This window comes from Crocodylus porosus, unplaced genomic scaffold, assembly GCF_001723895.1.
Source record: "Crocodylus porosus isolate Cpor-Errol unplaced genomic scaffold, CroPor_comp1, whole genome shotgun sequence".
Lineage (NCBI taxonomy): Eukaryota > Metazoa > Chordata > Crocodylia > Crocodylidae > Crocodylus > Crocodylus porosus.
Genome location: NW_017728918.1, coordinates 89415148 through 89437499, shown reverse-complemented (window position 1 = coordinate 89437499; position 22352 = coordinate 89415148). Strand labels below are relative to the sequence as shown.

General features: G+C 39.9%; 1 protein-coding gene across 1 annotated transcript in view; it reads left to right on the top strand.

Annotated features, from left to right (window-relative positions):
• The window catches only part of REV3L (REV3 like, DNA directed polymerase zeta catalytic subunit), a 209484-nt gene that overhangs the window by 86087 nt on the left and 101045 nt on the right, over positions 1 to 22352 (top strand). The window contains exons 2-5 of the mRNA XM_019537923.1: positions 2668 to 2857; positions 6817 to 6891; positions 8468 to 8628; positions 12996 to 13092. Coding sequence (XP_019393468.1) covers positions 2668 to 2857; positions 6817 to 6891; positions 8468 to 8628; positions 12996 to 13092 — 523 coding nt within the window. The remainder of the gene's footprint in view (positions 1 to 2667; positions 2858 to 6816; positions 6892 to 8467; positions 8629 to 12995; positions 13093 to 22352) is intronic.

The following is a 22352-nucleotide window of genomic DNA, read 5'->3' as shown; positions in this document are numbered from 1 at the left end:
AATATACAAGCATAAGACTTCATTTTAAGCTATTGTGCAGTCATCTCTGTGTACACTACACAAACGCATGCAAATCAGGACAAAAATATTTTTTGAAATCAAATTAATGAATGTTGTAGAGGTTTGATTTTTAGAATATAATTTGGTATTTTTCTGGTTCTGAGATGGCAAAACCCCTTGCCAAAAGAAGTACTTCAGGGAGCAAGGGGAGGGACTCCTGGTGACAAAGGTCAGGGGTTAGTGGGTGGGACTTCCAGTCCCAAGATGGTGACCAGGGGGTGGGGCACCTGTAAAGGGGCAGGGCTACCCATGCAGCCTTTGAGAGCTTGCTAAAACTCAGTAAGTGGCCCTCTGCCCAAAATAATTGCCTACCCCTGATTATAATAGCGAAGAGTTTTTATCTTCACTGGTAGAAGTCGTATTTGATTTGTTTTGGAGAAGGAATGAAGCAGACCAGAAAGATGTGCCATTTATTGAGTAAAATCAATCATCCCTTGTTCAATTAGAAATAAATTTGTAGCAAGTTGTGCGGTTAAAATACAGATGCTTCTATAGCATCAGAATTTGTAATTCTCTCGATCTCTGGTAGTCACGTGGCGTATTATAGTGGAGAATGAATCTTAAATCGCTGTCGTCCTATACCTATGCAACACAGTGTCTTGAATTTCTTTCACTTTTCAAATATAAAAACTAAAGACTTGAGTTGCATGGTGCAACATACTTAAGAAAAATACTGTAGAAGTAATGTCTCCTGTCAGTGGTTACTTTACAGGGATCTTTTTGGAATAGGATATGACAGCCTGTTAGAAAAAGTAGAACCATCCAGTATCAGCATACCCAGGTTTCTATTAACAAGGGTCCTTTATCTGCACTGTACCTTCTGAAGTGTGGATTTTCCCAAATGCAAATCTTACTTCTCCTCTTTTGAATTCTCAAATTCCTAGGCATGATGTTCTTACTCTGACTATTTAACATCTTGTTTTCTATCTGTAATATACAATTATGTAACGCATCAAAAAGAGTTCATTTTAGTTTAAGGTTACATTCAAATTAAAAGTAATATAAATAGTTGATTTTTTTTTATATACCTCATTTTCATTCTAGATAAAGCAATGTTATGTCAGATTTAAAACCCAAAGAATAAATTGGATCTTTGTGTTTTTGGTTTAAAATTGGCACCAATATAAATAAATTACTCTGTTGCCTTCTGACCGGAACTAATTCAGATACATTAGATAAAAAGTAGGTGTCTTTATCAAAAGCGTAGAGGACCATTTGTTTACTTGCTTTTAGCTTATATTCTGTGTGGGGAGAAATGTGAGAATTCTGAGATTTAAAAGCTGGATTTGAGACGCACGCACAAACTTAATTTTTCCAGATCTTACCGGGGAGACATCAAACCTGTTTCATATCTTCAAAATCAGATCCTCAAATAGCAATATTCTGTCTTTTCAGACTCAACATTTCTTTCTATTTTTTTCAAAAACTACTTTAAAGATCAATTGCATGAATTTAGTAATTTATTTTGAGCTTAAGATGTTAATTTTCAGAATACACATCTGAAGTATTTAAATGAATGGTGTTGTTGGTGGATTTTTCATGTATAGGGAAATACCTGTGGAAATAAGCATACTAATGTCACAGGCAGCACTATGACTGGGTTTCTTTAAATGAGTTATTGTAAAATACACATAGGATTTTTCTATCAGAGCTTGGGCTCACAAAGGTAAATGAGGATGGGGATTTGCAGTATGTAAGTTGCTTTGAAGTTAGTATGCATGCTGTTATCCTATAGACCTTTATGGCAAGGTAGTACCATGTATCATCATCGGCATGCATGTGGAGTACTCTGCGTCTTACAAATCTGTAACCTGCAGTACCTGGTTCATGTGCCCATAGCCTTATTGTGTGTTTATGCCCCCTTGCTTCAAATGTTGTATGCATTAGATCAGTGGTTTTCAACGTGTGACCCCCAAGCTGAATCTGGTTTGTGCGGCCTGTGGGTCTCCCCATAGGTTTGGAAATTTGGTAGTGACAGTGTGGTTGACAGCATTAATTGTTGCAGCTTCCAGAGCACTCAGCTGCACACTAAACTGTACCTGTGGATCAGTCCTGTGCACCAACCCCATGTGGGGTCCAGACTGGCTCTGTGCCACTCAGCCAGCGTACAGGGCCAGAGGGTTGAGCGCCACTGGGTTAGACTATCCTAGTAGCCTGAGGAGGGGGAAAATAAAACAGAGGCAAATATTCAATGCAGAAAATTTTTTATAAACAATTTCCAGATGCCTTCCTCAAAAATAATTCCTCAAAAAATGATTTCTTGCATTCTTCTAATAAGAATCTTTTAATATGAAAAACATTATTTCAGTCAGCTGTGCTGCAGGGCAGAGCTCCCAACTGGTAGTTAAGTGAAAGGTTATGGGGAAATTCTTTATTTGGTAAGCTTTGTTTATTATTATTGATTATCAGATACTTCATTTCTCAGTTATTAAATAGGTAGTAGCTGTCTGGCTAAAGATTTATACTGCATTTTAGCTTTCATTCTAATAGTAACTGAAGTGATTTGTGTTGTAAACCAACCAATGTGAATATACTCTGCAGAATATTTTTACCTTGTGCAGCTTATTTGAAAAAGCTGCTAAGTTTGACTCCTTTTTTTCTTTCTAGGTCAGAAGACTTGTCTTCACATACACGGTATCTTTCCTTACCTCTATGTACCATATGATGGATACGGACAGCAGTCAGAACACTATCTTTGTCAAGTGGCATTCAGCATTGACAGAGCACTTAATGTGGCTTTAGGCAATCCATCTTCTACTGTTCAGCATGTTTTCAAAGTATCGTTAGTGTCTGGAATGTAAGTATTACCTAGACTGTTATGTTTAATTGTTTTATAAATAAAAAGGGATGGTTTAACTGGCTTGGCATCAGGTGAGTCTACTGTCTCATTGAACTTGCCAGTACTTTCCCATACATAGGCATACACATGCGTGTATGGATCTAATAGCAACCTTGTTTGGAATCTAGTTTATTAAAATAACTCATTTTAATATCAAAAGAAATAAAAATGAGGCTTTTTCCATATTTTCTTCAATCCCTTGCTACTTTCAAGTGTTGTAGGTGTTTTTTTTTTTTAAACCTACATCCTGCTGCCTAGCATTTTCTAAAGCCTCTTAAGGCTTCTACCATTGTCACTCATGGAAAGAGGCTCCTTCCGTTTATTTGCATGGTGTGAAGAGCCCCAGCCCGGGTATTCTGTAGTTAGGGATCTACTTAAAGATTGCTGAGGCAAAAAAAAAAAATTAGAGGTTGCTTTTAGTACCATTTTTGTCGTGAGAAATCCCGCCCCCCTTGCTGATTGGCCAAGGAGCCCTGGTGGCCCCACCCCTCCTTGCTGTTTGGTGGAGAGGTGCAGAGCTGCACAAAAGGCAGCCCTTTTGGCTAGTCAGTGGCAGAGGGAGGAGGCAGAACCCAACATCTTCATACTTCATCTCCTCCCCTTCATGTCGCTGGCTCCCTTATTCTCTTCTCCCTCTCCCCTCAGCTGCAATTTGAGTAGGTCCTTATCTATGATCTAGGCTCCTGCAGAAACTTAGGAAGTCTCTCCCCAGTTGGAAATCCCACCAGGCTACCATCACGCAAAGTTTAGACTTTCCTGCCATCTTGTACGTATGCATTATGATATTGTGATCATTTCATTAATGACTAATTTCTCACTGATTTGCGGAGTATGTCGATGTTTTTAGATACTTTTGTTCAATTAGTAATATATTATTTGTTGCTTTCTGTATCCTGTTCACACCCTGCTTGCAATACAGATTTGTTGCTCTTACAAACTTTCTTATGGCATGTACAGGGTACAGACAAATGTAACAGTTGTGTCCTTTGAAGTTGCTACCAGTGTAGGAAGTGTAGCAAAACTACTGTTTTTTCTTTCTGGGTACAAGTGAGAATTAGTTAACTAACTTCCATAGTTACCAAATTGTGCCAGTGTAACAGATTATTACAACTGACATGTGCTCCATGCAGCAGCTCTACCTCCCATTTTATAGCAGTTTTGTCCATACCTATAATACTAGAGTGCTTCTCAAACAGTAATGTTTTCCAGCACCCTTTTGAGATGTAGTAGTGTTATCTGTATTTTATATGCAAGGGACTGAGGAACAGATGGTCAAAAATTTCCTCTAATTTTAGATACTGAATTTAAATAGGCTACAAACAAATGTCATTTTTGTGGTGGGATCATCATCTGTGCCAGGATATGTTCTGGTACAGCTGATGCAATTGATTTGGCAGAGAGAGAGGTCTCTTGGGGCCATTGTCCAATAGGATTTGGCCTCTGTTGCTCCCAGGGCTTCAGGGCCCAATCCTGTGGGCCACTGTTCCTATGGAATCCCATACATTCCTTGTTCTGTGCTTGCAGCTGTGTGCCCCAGTAATTCCCCTGCTGGGAATCCCAGGGCATACATTTCACACTGAAGAGCAAGTGAACCCCATGTATATCCTGGTCTATGCTTATAGATGTGTGTCCCAGATATTCCGCTGCAGAGCGTCCAAAGGCACGCTTTTTGTTTTGCAGAGCAAAGGAATATGCTTGCCCTGCAGCATGAAACACACCCTGGAACCCCTGCAGGGGAGTACTCAAGGTACTCATCTTGCAGGCATGGAGCAGGAACTCGTAGGATTCCCTGAGGTACCCCTGGATCAGGGCCAGGTACCCAGGGCATCTAGGATCAGGCCCCTGAAACACTAGGAACACCTGCCCAGAGCAGCTGCAAAGTGCAGTCAGTCCCAGGGCTGCCTGTGCTCTTGCGTCATAAATGAACAGACATCTGTTCCAAAAAGGTAGCACAAACTGTTTACTAGGAATCATTGTACCACCATATATGGGGCATGACAAGGGTCAGGAATGTCTGTTTCCTTAGGTTTTGTGCTGCCATAATTTTTTTTATGGTGGCACAAGGGCAACAACAATTTGCAGCCATAGTTTTTTATTTGTACTAAGAACTGCTCTTGCTGAACTGCAGTTACAAAACTGAACATTCAAGATTCTGGAAGGGAGTGTACTATAGTGGCTGCCTGAAAGAGAGAGTCAGTTGGTTAATGGCCAGTTAACCAAATGAACCCTGCTGAATGCACCTCGTTGCCAAAACAATCCTTAAATTAAAGAGGATTGTTCAGATGACCCAAGTGGAAATGAATTTGAACAGCATAAAATGAATAGATTATCATAGCAGAAGAGATGGGACATGGACAAGATAAAAGGACAAAGATACGTGTCTCCTTTATGAAGCTTTTCTTTCTCTGCCTTCTTACTGGGGTGACTGAATGCAGAGGTAAGAAATTTGTTTCTTTCCAAGTCTGTTCCCAATATCAGGGTTTGAAAATCTAACCCTTACAGTCTAGGACAGCGGTACTCAATCTTTTTTGGCCATGCAGGCCAGATGGGCAGTGTTCAGTCCCTCTGTGGGTTGGATCCAGCTGATAGACCCAATCTAGCATGTGGGACAGGTCTGGCAGAGCCTGATTTAGGCCCACAGAATGGGTTGGAGGGCACCCCAGCTCCTGTCTGGCTGCATGGGGGGAAGAGGGTGTGATTGGGCCCTGATCTGGCCATGCAGGGCTTGAGAATTTGGGAGCGGGGAGGGGTGACAGTATTGGTTGACACTGTTCCCTGCTGCTATTCCCAATCTGTGGCGAGTCCTGCAGGCTGGATGCTGTGGCTTCCTTGGCCCGGGGTTGAGCACCACAGTCTAGGGTAAAAGTTGGAACTCTGGAGAGGCCTTGTTTGTCGGGTCCTTGAGAACCAATTTAAATCAGTTCCTTTGTAGTCCTTCGGATATGCCAATTTGACAAGATTTAACACTCTGGGAAAAGTTTTGTTGCTAAAAAGATTCCTTGTCTTCATCTAGCTTCCTATACACTGGATGGTGCTCACTACCCCATAAATTAAATTCTTTCTCAATCAAACATGCTTCACAAGCTAGCATACACTGCAGACTTCGTGTTTGCATATGCTCACTACATTCCAAAGGCTAGTGCTTTGTTTCTTGTGTCCATCTCAGAGACTTTAACATAACTATACAGTTGCAATATAGTAATATATGTAAATATATACTTTTTTATGCAAGTCACAAAACATCAATATGCTCACAACTAAGCCTATAGCATGCATTTTATGTGCATTAGACCGGGGTCAGCAGCATTTTTGGGCAGAGTGCCAAAAACGCCCGCAACCTCAACTTGTAAGATGTTGGTGTGCAAAGGGCAGACAGCAAGGGAGCTGTGAGGGGCCTGATCCTTGCTCTGGCACCGCAGCCCCAGCCCCTTTCCCGCTGTCGGCTCTGAGGTGTGCATGCACCCACCACCACCACCAAGCTGGGCTCAAAAGCACAGCTGCTTGTAGCCTCCCAGCTGCCTGCCACAGTCGGTCCAGGCTACAGCCCATAGAACCTGGGCTGCATTGGCACAAGGATCAGGCCCGTTGTGGCTCCCAGTTGCACACCCCAAGGTGCATATGCCAAGCAAAATACCTTGCTACTACCTAACAAAAATATATTTTAGGTTGAAGTTGGGATTATGCAAAATGAGGCTATATTCATGGGAATTTCATGTTAAACAGTGCATTTGGAATAAAATGGTTTTTAGGGTGGCAGGATATGTATTTTAGTTATCCTGTGTGTTTATCCTTAATGGCAATTTCTGAATTTTTAACAAGTGTTAAGTTTGCTCAAATGCTAAATCCCTTCAGCAATTCTAACAGCTTAATATTTGTTTTGGTGTTTTGTTTTGTTTTGTTTTGTTTTACTGCCATAGGCCTTTTTATGGTTATCATGAAAAAGAGAGACGGTTTATGAAGATCTATCTCTATGATCCTGCAATGGTGAAAAGGTAAAATAAATCCCTCTGTAATTCTCCCTCTGCTGTATGAACACATTCCATGCCTTCTTAGGAAGTAATTTTAAACTAAAACAGTGGTACTAATTTTGATCCCTTGTAACAAAATACGTCTCCATAGTCTTACTTAAGGAATAGCTTAATGTAAGGGACCTGAAATATGGCTGTGGTTAGTAGTCTGCAGTTTAAAAACAGGGTAAAATCACTGAGGCTGTAACTCTTAAATCAATGAATTTTTAAAATGGGAATGAGTGTTAGTAATCTTTCAGATATTATGTGATGCATTTAAGATGTTACAAACTTTCATATTGATAACTGAATTTAAAATGTTTTTGAAAAATCAGGTAACTTGACATGAATTCTTAATCTAATATCAAGGTGAGATTAACTGTACAAATCTGCAAATTCTGTGTTTATACCTGAGTAACTAAAAGCCCTTGGGTGTATGTAGCATTTATATAATTATATTACTTTTGCAAAAGCTTTAATTATGATCAGAAAATTATCCAACCAGTATTTACATGGTGCAAATAGTCTAATAGAATTTTGCAAGGTTTCTGCAGGTGTTGTATAACTGTTATATCTGCTACGGGAATGTGCATTGCAATTTTTGTTTATTCATATTTGAATTGTACTATTATTTTGCCATAGTTCCTTCCATTAATGTCCCAGTTTTGGTTTCTGGAAATAACATTTTATTGTTTTTTGTAGTCTTAATAAATGTACCCAACACATTTGAATAGATGTAATTCTTGCATTTGGATAAGTTAAGCACATACTTATTATTATTCAGATAAATGTATGGTACTTTTAATATGCAGATAGTTAAAGATCAGTTTGTATGCAGGTATATCATGCTTCGCAATGGTTGCTTTATTAAAAATCGTTGTTTGTATGTAACAGATTAAAAAAGAATCTACATGTTTTTAAAATGGCAAAGGAAACGGGGGAGACTTTCAAGGACACAGAATGTTTACAGATATGCTTCAGTGGTGTGTGTGTGTGTGTGTGTGTGTGTGTGTTGGGGGTATTAAGTAGAGCAGCTCCAAGAGCCAAGCCCCCCTGCTGCCATTCTTTAGTGCAGGGATGCTGATACACATGATGCTGGAGCACAGTAATTACCACACTCCAGCAGACTTGATTCATGTGCTGGAGTATTTGCCCCTTGCTGCAAACAGGATGAGTGCCTGCTGCTGTTTCATAAAAAACATTGGAGCAGCTTTGCTGCATTTCTTTAGAAACCTCCAGGTCCATAAAGCCACTGAAATCAGATTTCCCTGTGGCTCTTAGGTCAGACGCTAGGACTGCTGCTTTGTGGTATATTAGTTCTGTAGCATTATTTTTATAACTGTAAGCTTATAACTTTGTGCTTGCTTTCAGATGCTGGGTGTTTGGTTGTTGTTGTTATAACGGACCAATTTCATTAAGAAAATCTGTTAAATCAAAAATTAGTAAGAAGTTGGTAGCTTTAATGTTGTTGCCAAAATGAAATGGAAAACTTTTAAATGTATGTATTGGAATTGATAAAGCAAATTACTTTTCAATATAGTCTAATTTGTTTTAATTTTAGAGTATGTGAGCTGCTGCAAGGTGGAGCCATAATGAATAAATCTTACCAGCCTCATGAAGCCCATATTCCCTACCTCCTTCAACTCTTTATAGACTACAACCTGTATGGAATGAATTTAATAAACCTGGCTGCTGTCAAATTCAGAAAGGCAAGGAGAAAAAGTAAGGTGTTTATTTCTCAAAACCAAAGAATTTGTTCTGTAGGTTTGAACCACCATTTTCAAACAGCACACCATTAACCAGCATACAGAAGTCATTTAAAGCACTGTATGTTGCTGAAATGCTGTAAAATACAGTGTTTCAAATTTTAATACCTCAATTTAACAAGGGTTAATTTAAAGTGTTGTACCTATTTTTAAAGTGCTGTAAAGTTGTGCACTTCTGTTAAGTCACGGCAGTAAAGCGCTTTAAATAGCAGGGGAAAAAAACTTCTGTACACACCTTTTAGATGTCAGATTTTGCCATAGTTTAGATTGACTTAATTGTGCCATGCATCTATTACTTTAATATTTTTGCCTTCTCTATCAGAGTCTTCCTTTGGCTCATGCTTGTTGCGCTTATTCTTATGCATGTCCAGAGCTCAAGGAGAAGAGCAGAAGAGGAAATGGACACTTAAAATGTGTAATCTGTTACATAAATGTCCAAACAGACATGGGTGAATCTAGGCTTTTCAAAAGGGGATGCAGATAATTTGTTACATTTATCACGTAGAACATGATACATATTTTTCTCCAGTTTCATAGTTATTAGGACTTGGAAGGGACCTTACAGATCAGCGAGTCCAGGCCCCCTGCACTTGGGCAGGAAAGACTGGGTTCAGATGACCCCAGCAAGAGGAGCTAAAAGCTTTACTGATTATGCTGGTAGCCTAACACTGTATTATTCAGTTAAAGATCAAAGCAAAAATAAATAAAAGCATCAGAATGTTCACTAATTTGCTAGGTTATATATAAAGTTTAAAAAGCACAAGAAAGTAGGCCAAAATGGTCGTTGTAGTCAAAAGATAGTGTCTTTAGTCCTATAGTCCTTATAGTCAAATTTGTAAAACAAAATCTAGTTGTCTGGAGTGTTTTCACAGTGCTTCCAATACTTCGCTGTCAGTCATTTCCACACCTGAGTTATGATTACTGCACCTGAGTTAAAGTTTTCAGCTAGAGCTAAAAGTAGCCTGTAGGCTATAAAATAGAAGAGATACATTACCAGGAATGGCTATTGGACAGCAAAATTGAAGAAAGTATAGTTTTAAATAGTGGAACTACAAAACCATTACAAATGAGAGAGTATGGTTAACACTTATGGAATGAAGCGACCTTAGCAGGAATCAGGTAGAGTATAATGAGCCATGAAGTCAGTTGAGTCTCTCTTAGCATTGCCTGAATAGAAATGCCACTGCCCCTCCCAGGCAGTTGGTTTTAAAGTTTGGGTGGAGCAGGAATCAAAGGGAAGTGCAACTGTACCACTGCATTCCCACATCCCCAACACCCCAATCTGGCCTGCAAATAGGTATGTTACCTTTGCTTGCAGTTTAATTATTAAGTCACTAGAGTTTTATATACCTGGTCTCTGGCCAGAAGTTGTAAAATAAATCTTTTCATCTTCAGCTTGTATCACAGTGATCCTTAGTTGAGGAATTTGTCAGAGGATGGTTGATTAATTTCATTAAGTTAAATGTTTCAGCATTTGATCTGCCACTTCTGCTCAGTCAAAAGTCATTCTTTACTGTAGTGTCACATTCATGAAGTTTATAGCTAGTTTATCTAAATTCACTGACAAACAACTTTTTAATTTAAAAATGTTTCTCATTATAGTAGGCAGACAAGGTTCTTTGGGTAAATCTGATATCTTTTATTAAACAAACTCAAATAGTTGGAAAAACTCTTCTTTGCAAACTTTTGGTTATAAATACATTTCGTAAAGAAGCATTTTTCCAACCATTTGAGTTAATTTAACAAGAAATACCAGACTTACCCAAAGAAGCTTGTCTGCCTATGTCCTTAGATCCACATGACTACGACCTGTACCCCTATCTAAGTATACTACTGTTTGCTGCAACCTGAAATTCGAAACACAAAATGTGAGCAAGGAAGGCATATTTGATTTCCACTGGAAAAATCAGTTTGGCATGTAATACTTCTGCGTAATATCTAATTGTAACATCATATTTCACAAGTAATTAGTCCACGCTGTGAATTTGAGTGCCTTTTTAGTGTTGTGATGTGAATGGGGAAGTAGGAGAAATAAAATGGCTGAGATACTGTTCCCATTTAGAAAAATAACAACCATCATTCATTAGGCTACTTAAACAAAAATGAAATTAATATAAATAAATATGTATAGCAACAAAACAAGAATTAAAATGCGTAGTTACAAGTTATTTCCATAATAGTATGTCTTTAACTTTTTTCTTTTTCCTTTTTTTCTTTCTATACACATGCAAGCACTTGCACAAAAAATCAATTGTGAAGTCTCAGTTACTCATCTTTTTAAAAAAAATATTGAGAGAGCTTTGGGAAATTTTCCATTCTCATCAATAAGCCCATATCCTTGCTGCTGTTCTTATGAATGGAGCAGTGGGAAGAGAGAAACCAAGTTGAGAAGAGGGGCTCTTCAAAGGGAAGGGGTTTGGCAAGAAGCAGGATCAGAGGCACCTGTAACTTTTCCAAGTCTCTCAGAGGTAGAAGCACAGGTTGTAGAGAATATTTTGTTTTTTTCTCTCTTCATTGCCGGAGACATGCCTATCTGGATGTGGGAAAGATAGTGAAGAAAGCAACTTTTCAAGTGCTTTGTTTAGCTTGTAGGTGACCTAGGAAAGTTTGCTGGTTGTCATTAGCTGTGGAAACCATTCATCTGGGACCTTATTTTTTTTGTCCCTTGCTGCAGACAGGGTCAGTGCCTCTTTTGTCTACCGAGTTTCCCTTTTTAATGAATCCATTGAAGGGGACAGTGAAAAGGCTGTGTCTTGTCTTGTTTCTCCTGTACTACTCTTCCACTGTTAAATGTCAGAGATCCTTTCTTGAATGGGGTTAGGACAGGAGAGGAATGTGAGGTTAATCAAATGCAGCATATACCTCTTTCTTCCCTGGGAGACTATGTTGAAAAGGTTCTCCTGGAAGGGAGTGATAATATTAGTTCTCTTTCCAAGTATGCATGATAAAACAATATAGACTATTTCCAAAGACAAGCCACTGCTGTGTAAGAAGTAGGTGGAATTTTAGAAACTGTAAAAGGTAGGTATATGATATTGAGAATACTGTGTCCTCAGCCCCTGCCTGCCTATATAGGAAGAAGCAGGAATACCTGTTTCCTCTTTCCTACTGCTGCATTGTCCATCTGAGCCTCCTACTATGAACCCACTGAAGATCTTTTGCCTGGCCAGGTGCTTTTGGAGCCCCTCAAAACAGCAGTGTTCAGTCCAGGAATGGGGAGAAGACCATTAGTTTGAATGTCAAATCTCCACAAACAAATTTGTGTGCATGAAAACACACATGACTGGAGCAGTGTTTCACGGTGGGGAGGCATGAACGTGGATTTAGTTTTAAAGAGAATAAAATAAGTATTCACATTCATCTTAATGCCCAAGGATCTGACTTTTTTTTTTTAAACCTCTTGGGTAATTAATATATCTTTGATAATATAGGAAAGATTTTGATTTTGGTGTTTCTTGTTGCAAGGTAAATATTAAATGCAAAAAAAAATCACAGTGACTTGTGACACGAGCTTATAGATGTTGAGAGGATCCAAAGTTCTAATTCATCTTAACTATAAGGGTAGGAAACCTGACTAATCTTTAGAATGTATTTTTGCTGTTGCCAGGCTCTTTTCTTCTTTTGTACTTCCTGTGTGCACTTCATCTTCCCTTCCTGTGGAGAGTTATGGTCCAGAAGGAAACCACAGGGGAGGTAGTAAATCTTCAGAGGGGACTTACCCAGCATGACCCTGGAGCACTTTCTTAAACCAAGATCTCTGAGCAAACTTACAGTCTTTTATCCGCAGGTCAGACAGCAGCTGCTTTCCCTGTGGGTTTCCACTTCTGCTGCTACTGCATCTGGAATACATTGTATTCTCTTTCAGTTCAGGGAATAAAGAAGAAGAAAAACGCTAAGTAATGTTTTGAGTGTTTATTTTGTATGTAAATTCTATTGGGATCTGAGCTGAGGCCCCAGACATTTGGGAATCCTTTGAGATTTGAGTTTAGTTCAGAGATGACAAATAATTTCCCTTGAAGCTGACTTAAAAAGAAAAAAAAGAGTGTAGGAAAATACATAACTAACACAGCAACTGAGTATTCACAACATACTTTAACAATATTAGTTTTCTTTTTTTAATGCCCACATAAAATTGTGCATAGTGTATAGAAAGTTAGCTGTAGCCTAGAGTTGTGTAGTTACTTTTAGAAGCATGTCACACATCACACTTCTTTCAAAACATTTGGCCTAATAGTACAAAATAATCTTTTAATGAGAAAAATAGTCAACTAAAACATGAAAGAATTGATAAACTAAGTAATTTCATTATTTTTCTGTTCTTAGGTAATGCATCAAGTATAATTGGATGTTACAAAAAGTGGGTGCCAGAAAATTCCATCATGAGAACATTTTTTCGATGGGAAGAAGATGAAATACCAAGGTCAGCATGTCTCAATCAGATTTTTTTTAAGTATGACAGTACAAGTAGAAACTCTCTCTGTGTGTGTATTCTCTCTCTCGTGAACATGAGTTATCAGTATTTCATTTAAATATCTCATCGTTCTGTTTTCCTGCATACAGAAAGTTGCAGTGTAGGTAATCATAATTTTATTTTACTGTGGTCTTTGAGAAATTGAGAAATACTCATTTTCACATCACTGACTGTTTTTCAGGATTTTTTTTTTTTACTTGGTTGTAAAAACTCCTTTGTATTATTGGTCTAGGTTATGGAAGGCTGATTATGGATGTACCACTCCCATTTTGACATTATAAACACCCTTTCCATGCCACCTGCTGTACTAGTCTAGCAATGAACTTGGACACTCACCTTGACCTCTACTCTTCTAGTTAACAGACTTTAACATGTTTTGATCAAGCTGGTTGTGTTAGGAAGTTTTTCTGTTCTGAGTAGTTTCCACACTGAATCGGTCCTGTCTCGTATGCCAAGGAAAACAGTGTCTTGGCAGACTCTTTGAGTACACTGTACACATAGCAGTGCAGTTATATTGAGTTACATGTTATGCCAGTGGAGTAAATCCTAGTTAAGTATCTTCAGAAAGAATATTACTTATTGTTTCCAATCCTATAAGTGTTTTCAGTCTCATTCATTTGGGAGGTTTTTCTGGGAGGGAGGGTAGATTTAGTGTGGGGGTGCCTGAACTAGTGTGGATACCAAAAACTGTCTAACAATAGCCACAAAACACTCAGACATGGTGGTTAACATTGTGCATCTGACACCGATTATATCTGCAATTCTTGCTTTCCAAATCAGTGTCTCAGGAATGTGATGCAATTTGTAGTCTTGTTCCTGCAAACCTCACGTAGCGTGTGGTGGTAAAACTAGTTGTTAGTGCATCACAATTCCCTGGTTGTTCAGACCATTCAAATTGTTTCTAATTTTTATGCCTTTGTATGTGTTTACCTGCCTGCAGTTTTTACAGTACTTAAAAAAATCTAGGCCTATGCAGCTGGCATAGCATTCCTTCATAATCTCTCCATATAATGTGTTTTGGCTACTTTACACACAGCCAACAGTTTTCCCTCATTGGAGCTTCATTTGGAAAAGGGAGGCATGCAGTCACTTATACACCCCTGACCTGACATCTACAATTTTGTCCATTGTCTAAGGTAGGATGAGGTGGGAGCTGTTCAGTACTGCTGTGCTCCCATAAATGTAAATTATACAGAAGTTACTGAAAGAACCAATCATTATTTACCAGTAACTGGGGTCCAAGATTACATATGTATTCTCTACTGGCCTTTTTCACTGTTTTGAAGTAATAGGGTAACATTTTCTGAATGAGTTAAAGGACCTGAAAGAAAGTTTTGGGCTTCTCTACCTTTTAATGTCCTTTTGAGCCTTTTGTGAAGCGAGGGGAAGAATGGCATTGGCCCCAATGGACACTGCTTACCAAAAGCTTGTGGTGCAGATGGCTTGATCCTCCGTAACGTAAACATTCAGAGACTCCTCTTTAAAAAAATTTTAACTCCCCAGAAGTTCAGTTTTTAATCTAAAATGAATGACTTAGTTGTAGTGACAGAACATTTTAAGATAATTATGCATGCATACACTCTTGTCTCACCTGTCTTTATGAAAGCATTTTGGGTCCATGTTCTCACTATTTATATTCCTTATTCCTTGGAGAATGCTGTTTTTAGAACTAATCCATCTTATTTTGTCAGTGTCATCTTGGATATGTTCTATATCTGTCTTTGGAGAATGCCATTTTAAAGTCCAGGTCGTCTTATCTTGCCACAGGCCCAACACTTGTCAACAGAATTATGGTGGTAAAATAACAAAGTTCTTTCAGAAAGGAGTGTTTCAGGAATTCTTCATCTTAATAACTGGCTGTTTCATGGTAAATCTAAGTCTTTTTGTCAATCTGTCAACAAGCTTTAGTTCAGAGAAAGAGAGCTAGAGGTAATAATGGCTCCATTCGTGAATTTGTGAATAAATTATTTACAAATTTAAAAATTATGTTATTTGGCTTTAGAGGATACTGTTCAGCCAATCATCTTTAGTATTAACTTTACCTCAAAGAATAGTTTCCTTTCCATTTTTAGATAGACTTTGGCAATGAGCAGTATCAGTTTGTTCTTATCCTTCTTTGTGCCAATCAATTTCCGAGCAAGCTAACAGGCTGTATCATATCCTGTGAAGTAGTTCAGGTTTCCACATGATCTTCCTCCAAATCTATCGGTGGTAGAGAAAGGCAAGAATGTCCACAGCCGAGTTCACATCCAAGTTAGATTGGTTAAAAAAAAAAAAAAAAAAAAAATTCACTCAATGATCGGGAGAATATTTTTATTCTGCCTCCTTCAATCTGCTGGTAGCAAATTACCAGGCATTGATATCATTGTACGTTTTCACTTATGGAAAAAAATGTTGCTCACAAAAATGTTCCAAGAGGACCCCAATATAAGTTAGAAAATGCTCAAATAATGGTAGTTTTAGACAACTGATTCTCAACCAGGGTACCAGAAGATCTTTTGGTATGATATAAACGCAGGCTCAGCCTCATCCCTGTCTGGCTGCTGCTCTGAATTGAACAAGAGGTGCCTTAATTTTAAAAAGGTTAAGAACTACTGTTTTAGATGGTTGCAAAAAATGCACTCAAAGCTTCATTTAAATGTTTCTGAAGGTTGGTGCATCTGTAACATTTCTCTGCAGACATACTTAGTTAAGATCTTCAGCTCTTTCTCACATGCTTAATACTAGAGCAGAAGATTCTGTTCTGTCTCTGAAAAAGATAGATTTAGTACCAGGACAGATGGAGAACTTTTAAATCTACTGGAAGATCTTGGTCATTTTCCCCTCTGAGTAAGGACTTTTTTTTTTCAGGCACCAGAGGCAGTTTTATTTCTGATCCTCATTGCTGTCTTATTACATCAAGGCCTTGACAATAACTACAAGAAACCACCTTTCACTCAGCAGAAGAGAGATTTTTTCAAGGCTCAGATGATGGCAAAGCATCCTTCATCTCTGTTTTCTCTTAGTTCAGGTCAGGAGCAGCAAATCAGAATTTGTCAACTTACTAATCCCACCACCTTTTTGGAGACCAGCACTCTCACTTCATGGATGCATGGAGCTTTCTCCTTTCAGAAAAAGATTTGGAAAGTAATTAAAAACACCTGTCATCTAGTTTGAAACTGGACTCCCCCCAATCCCATCTATGTTCTGCTGAGGAACACTTCTTATAGCCTGCTAAAATCATCAGTAGTCTTCAGATACTTTCAGGAGTAATAGAGGGTTCAGTGGACTTTATAACCCGGGGCTTTTACTTCAGGTATTAGCTAATATAATTGAAGACTGGATCAGAGACCAATATTAGATGTAATGACTAGTGACTACATCTGGAAGTGCTGGTTTCACGTGTTGCTCTCACCTCTTATCCCTTCCCTTTCTACATTGCAACTCATGATCTGAAGGAGGCATACCATTTTTATTATAGACAGCATGCCCTAAAATAAAATGCACCTTGTTTCTGAAAGGCAGAATGAAGAAGGAAAAATGTTTCCAGATTATGATAGTATAGAGCAGGGATAGACCCTAATCTTCAGCTAACTCACCCTCCCTTTTCTGTTTCACTAAAGGTGAAACCCTGGCTGTTTCTGAAGATTGGTTCTTTTCTGAACCATGGAAGCCAAAGAGTATCCAAGTCTGTGAAATAGGAGGAGAGAGACTGGGAGCAGCTAGCAGATGGCAAAATTTCCCTAAGAAAGGTTAGCTCAAATAGTGGAACATCAAGACCATTAAAAAAGAAGAAATGATAGTTAACACCTCTGGAGTAAAAAAACAATGAGACATTAAATCAATTGTTTCTTTCAGTTGATTGAACTGTAATGCAACAGCTGCTGTGAAACAGGAGTCAAAGCAGTGAGCTTCTCTCCCATCCAGAAAATCGGCTTCCCTGCTTCATACATCCACCCAAGTTTTAAGGGGTGGCTTACTTTTTGGGGCGGGGGGGATGGTGCATGGTATATGCAAGGAAATATGGCTCTAAGACCCTGAACTGTAGGGACATACACTTAGAATCATTTCCTGACCTTTTGGTCTTTCCACTACTCCCAAGGTTTTATTAAATGCTTTTTCTGTAATGGCTTTCTTTTAAGGTATTGGGGTATTTTTGTGTACAAAACTGGGCAATGGATTCTCATAATCTCTCCAAAGAAGGTCCCTGTAAAGCGGGAGTGTCTGATGCATCCTCCTTCCTCTTTCCCAGCATACCTGATCTGGCAACCATTACAGCTGCATGGAGCATGGATCCTGGAGTGGTTGGAACAAGTGCCACATGTAGCGTAATTTGACCAGAACATCAGCCAAGCTGCATGTGACAGCTGCCCTGGCCAGACTGTGCCACATGTGGTGCTTGTTCTGGGATGCATGTCTTGTGCAGGAGCCAGCCCAGCTGATCCAGGACCCACACTGCACACAGTGCTTGCATGCGCCCCATGCAGCACAGATCCCAAACTGGTTGGAGCAGATGCCATGTGCAATGCAGTCCTGGAACTGCTGGGGTGGCCACCAGGTGCAACATGGCCACTTAAGCTGGACTACAGCACACACAGTCCCCATTCTGATGCCTAGGATCCATGCCACATGCAGCGCAGGTCCCGAACTGACTGGAGCAGGAACCAGATCACACACGTCTGCGGTTGGGGAGGGGGTCTGTTAACTCAATCCAGCCCGTGGACTGGCCCTACACTACTCGCCTAGCCCACAGGGCCAGATGAGTTTGACACCTCTTCTGTAAAGCATGCTCTGTCAACAGACCGCTGAGAAACCTGAAAAAAGCTCTGTTCAGAGTGGTTTTTAACTCCTAAGAAGGCAGAATATTGTTTTGGCAGTGAGTATACTGAAGCTTTGTTCTTTTCTACAAATAAATGTTTCAAAATTTGTCCCAAAATTATGATTTTTCTTGAATCTTAGGCTGGGTCAGAATGACTGCTCTTAGGCTGAAGTTCTGTGCCACCCACTGCTGATCTCTTAACAAGCTATTGTCTATCTTGGGGTGGGGGATGGGGCTTTCTTCACTGTCCTGGTAGGCATGTCAAGAGAATATTTTAAGGTAATGTCATTTAATCTGCCCACTCTATCTCTGAGGGTCACTCAGTTTTTCCAAGTGTAGATGAGGGGCCAGTGTTGAGAATATTTTGTTAGTTTGAGCCCATTGGAGGCAATTGAGAAAAGACCTTACTTAATAACAGGAGCATCTGGCTTCTAGGCAGCCAGGAATTGTTGCCTGCACAGGCTGTACCAGAGGGGTCTGCACACCCCACAGGCTGGAGTAGTACGAGCCATCGGTTCTACAGACTGCTGCTGCAATGCAGTCCCCCCACCACACTGCACTGCTGCCCCTTCAGGCAGATGCAGGAAGCAGAAACTAGAGGAGCTCCCAGGTGTTGCTGTGGCCAGAACAATAAAGGAAGCAGCAGACAGGTCGGAGTCTGGGGGCTGCAGGTAGCCCTGCTTTACAACATGTTGGAGTTGAGGGTTTTCCTGCTAGCTTTCGGGTCAGTCTTCCTATAACTAGAACAAAGATATGTGAAGTGGAAACACTTGCACCCATCCCCCCCATGTATTCCAGCCATGGGTCAGATTTATAATGTTTACTATCTAAAGGTTTATAATTGTCTATTCTGACTTTTCTGCATAGCATAAACTGTAGATAAGCTTGGCAGGATTTGATTTTTATCAGTAAACTTCAATAAACTTTGAGCTCACCTCATACAGACCAATGAAAAAATATTTCCATCAGTAATAAAAGAAATTTATAGAAAGAGGACATAAAAACAGGCTGTTGCTGTAGTGCCTGGGCAGGCTCCTACTGAGTAGCGGCTGAAAGGGAGGTAGGGGGTGGGGAAGCAGGCTGGGCATCGGTCTTATGTCCCCAGTTTGGTGCCTGCAGGATGCTAGGCAGCTAGGCTTGTCCTTGCAGGAGCCACTGGTATACTAAAACTGGATGTACTGTACCCATAGTGGTCTCAGTAATGCCAGTTACAGAGTAAGTAATACCTTTGTTCTGCTTCTCGGTATCCTCCTACTTATACCCAAGATTCCACTTGCCTTTTTAGTCTCCAAGTAACTTTGAAACTTCATATTCAGTTAACCGTCCATCATAAACATTCTCCTTTTCAGTCACTTCTTCCAGAATATTATCCCCAATTCTTGGAATTTGACCTATACTCTTGTTTTATAGATGTTTGGCCTCAAATTTAGCTTTGTTAAAACAATTTCACATGTAGTTCATTCCACTCTTGAAAACTGATCTGCCCGTATAGCTATTTTAGAACCTCACTTTTTTTTATATAGTCTTCAAAGTCAGCCAGTAATAATTTTGTGTCCTTTCAGATCACTGACAGTAAACAGCACCCCCACCTACCCATCCACATGCCACTTCTTCTGTCTTCCTACCCCTGCTGTGTAGTAGGTGATTCATGATGGACCACACAAGCATAGATGCCATGTGGGGTCTATGGATCTCTTTAGCCATGGGTTCCCTCAGTGTTGCAGTCTGTGCTGCCCTGCCCTACCCTAGGCCTGAGGACAGGCAGCAAAAGCTGGAGAACTGTGGGAGAGCCTGGGGACTCTGGCAGCAACAAAAAGCATTTTCTGGAGACCAGGAGCCACAGTTTAACCCCTCGGGGTCGCAAATTGCCCACAGGCTGCCAATTGGACAGCCGTGCTTAAACCATGAATGCATCATTCAGACTTTTCTTGAGCACAGATCAATAATATTTATTGAACTTTCTACCTTTTCTGTTTCATTATCACCTCTGGACTTTTTCTGCCATTTCTGTTTGTGAAGGAGGGAGATTCAGTCTTAGATTTGAAATTCCTTTGTTGTTTAACATCAGCATGTTTAACATATTTCCTTGTATTAGTAGCACAGTACCAGTATACTGTGCAAGCCTCTCCCAGATTGATTTTCTGATAACAGACAGAAATCTAAAAGCCAAGTAAATTGATTCTGGGAGAGCAGACTGAGGATCCATATAGATGGCTTGTAATGGACTTCTGGGTGAAAAAAACTAATGGAGGGACAAAAGGCAGGTAGCAGGCCACTGGGCAAAGCATGAAAACTTGTCAGTGAAGAGAGTCAGAGGTTCTGAGGTTGGGCAATGGCTGTGAGTAAATGAATACAATGACACCAGTAAGACTTGGGAAGTGTATCCATATAGAATTCAGTAGCAATCTAGGATCAAAGGAAAAGAGGGAAGCTCCCAGCAAGGAGATAGGGTCATGGTACAGCATGCAATAAAAAGAAAACAAGTTTAAGCCATAGCAGAAAGTAAGAATGATGAAAATCTATGGAGAATGTAAGCTGGCAAAGAAGGGCAAAAAGAATGGTAGTAAAAGCTGAAGCAACAGGTGCTTGAAATACTACATGAAGGGAAATCAAACCTATGGATTAACCAGTTCTGCTGTAACATTGGGTGCTTGGAAGATGAAATGTGTTGAAGACAAAAATGAAATTGCATTGGTAGAAGACAGCTAAGTCATTAAAGAATGACATTTGGTTTTGTGAGAAACTGTTCAATAAAGATCACTGGAAGAAACAGTTGAGGGTGACAACTTCACAAGACCTATGTCCACAGTAGAAACCTGGAAGTGGTAAGAACAATGAGATGTGGGAAGACCAGTGAAATCGGACAGTGCATTAGCTAAAACCATGGTGATGAACTTGAGCTTAATCTTCGAATTAGAAAGCTGCCCAGTGAATGGAAGAAGAGCACTAGTCCCTAATTTCAAATTGTAAAAGGGATGTGCAAGAAAAAAGTAATTAGCAACACATCAAGTTAATGGGTCGTATAATGAAATGTCTCAAAACAATTATCAAGAAAAGATTTTATGAGAAACTAGAACATCAAGAAAGCAACATCCTATTCAGATAGCTCAACAATGGCTACACTGTCTGAAGCCCAACGATTGCAGAGGGCAAAATGCAGGAAATTCCATGCAGTGTTTAGCGACTTGCAGACGGTTTAAGACTGAGTTTTTTTTAGAGGGCTAGGGTGGTGTTACCTGCAGTCATGCAATCTGGTGATGTCTGTTCAGAATAGCATGTATACACTTGAGGTTAATACAATAGTACTGAGACGCAACTATGATTATAGTAACAGATTCTATGTGAGGGTAGGTCCCCAGTAAGTATCTGCCTTAAGCCCCTTTTTGTTTATAATTTCAGTGAACAGCTTAATGTCAGGCAGAGGTGTCAAACATTTGGCCTATAAGTCACGTCCAGTCCACAAGGACACTTTATCCAGCCTGCTAGACTACCAGTGGGTTACTGTAAAGTTGGAGGGCCCCAGTGAGTATGGTCTTCAGCAGCAGGAGAGTGAGCAAGGGCTTCATCACACCAGTCCCACTTGCCTTGCAGCCGTTGTCTGCCCTGCCGCTGCTGTCCATGTCAGCCAGATTGATCCTGCTGTCCCAGGCCAGATTTGGCTTGCAAGGAGCCACGCAGTCATGATCTGTCATGGGGTGTAAATTTGACACCTCTGATTTAGGGAATTGGGGGAAGGGCTTCATGGAACATGCCTTCTTGCTGCTGATGTGTTGTGCTGTTAACATGAAAATAGAAAGTATTTTAAATTGGAGGACTTCATAAACGGAAAATAGTATACAAATTAGCTGATAAAAGAACAAAATACCTGTGATGTTTTCTGAGATACCATGAGAGAGCAGCAAAATTACATGGTATGCAGGACAGTGTGTATAATAATATAAAAACTTCAGCTCAACTCTGAACTATGACCATGAGGATGTAGATGTCAGGAACTGTTTAGAGCAGTGGTTCTCAAACTTTTTTGTACTAGGACCCATTTGTAAACATCCATTTGCCAGTCCTGACCCAGTAAATAGTTGAAGTAGAAAACACGCAAGTATTTTGGCCCCAAAATACTTATTACAAACTATAAATTTAAAGCACCTCAAGAGTCTTGATTTTAAAGACAGAAATCCACATCAACAGGAAAAAACTTTAACAACAATATCAATACATGACCCTCCATTACTCCCAAGTTGCATTCATCATTTGTGCAATTTTCACAAAGCAAATTGCTAGTGCCTCTCACTCTTGACTTGCAATTCCCCATCCCTGCCAGTGCCCCTCACTCCCTGGCCCTGCTGGTGCCCCTCCCAACCCAGTTCCCCTCCCAACCCAATGACCCCAGGCCCCCAGTATGTGGGGCAAGAGA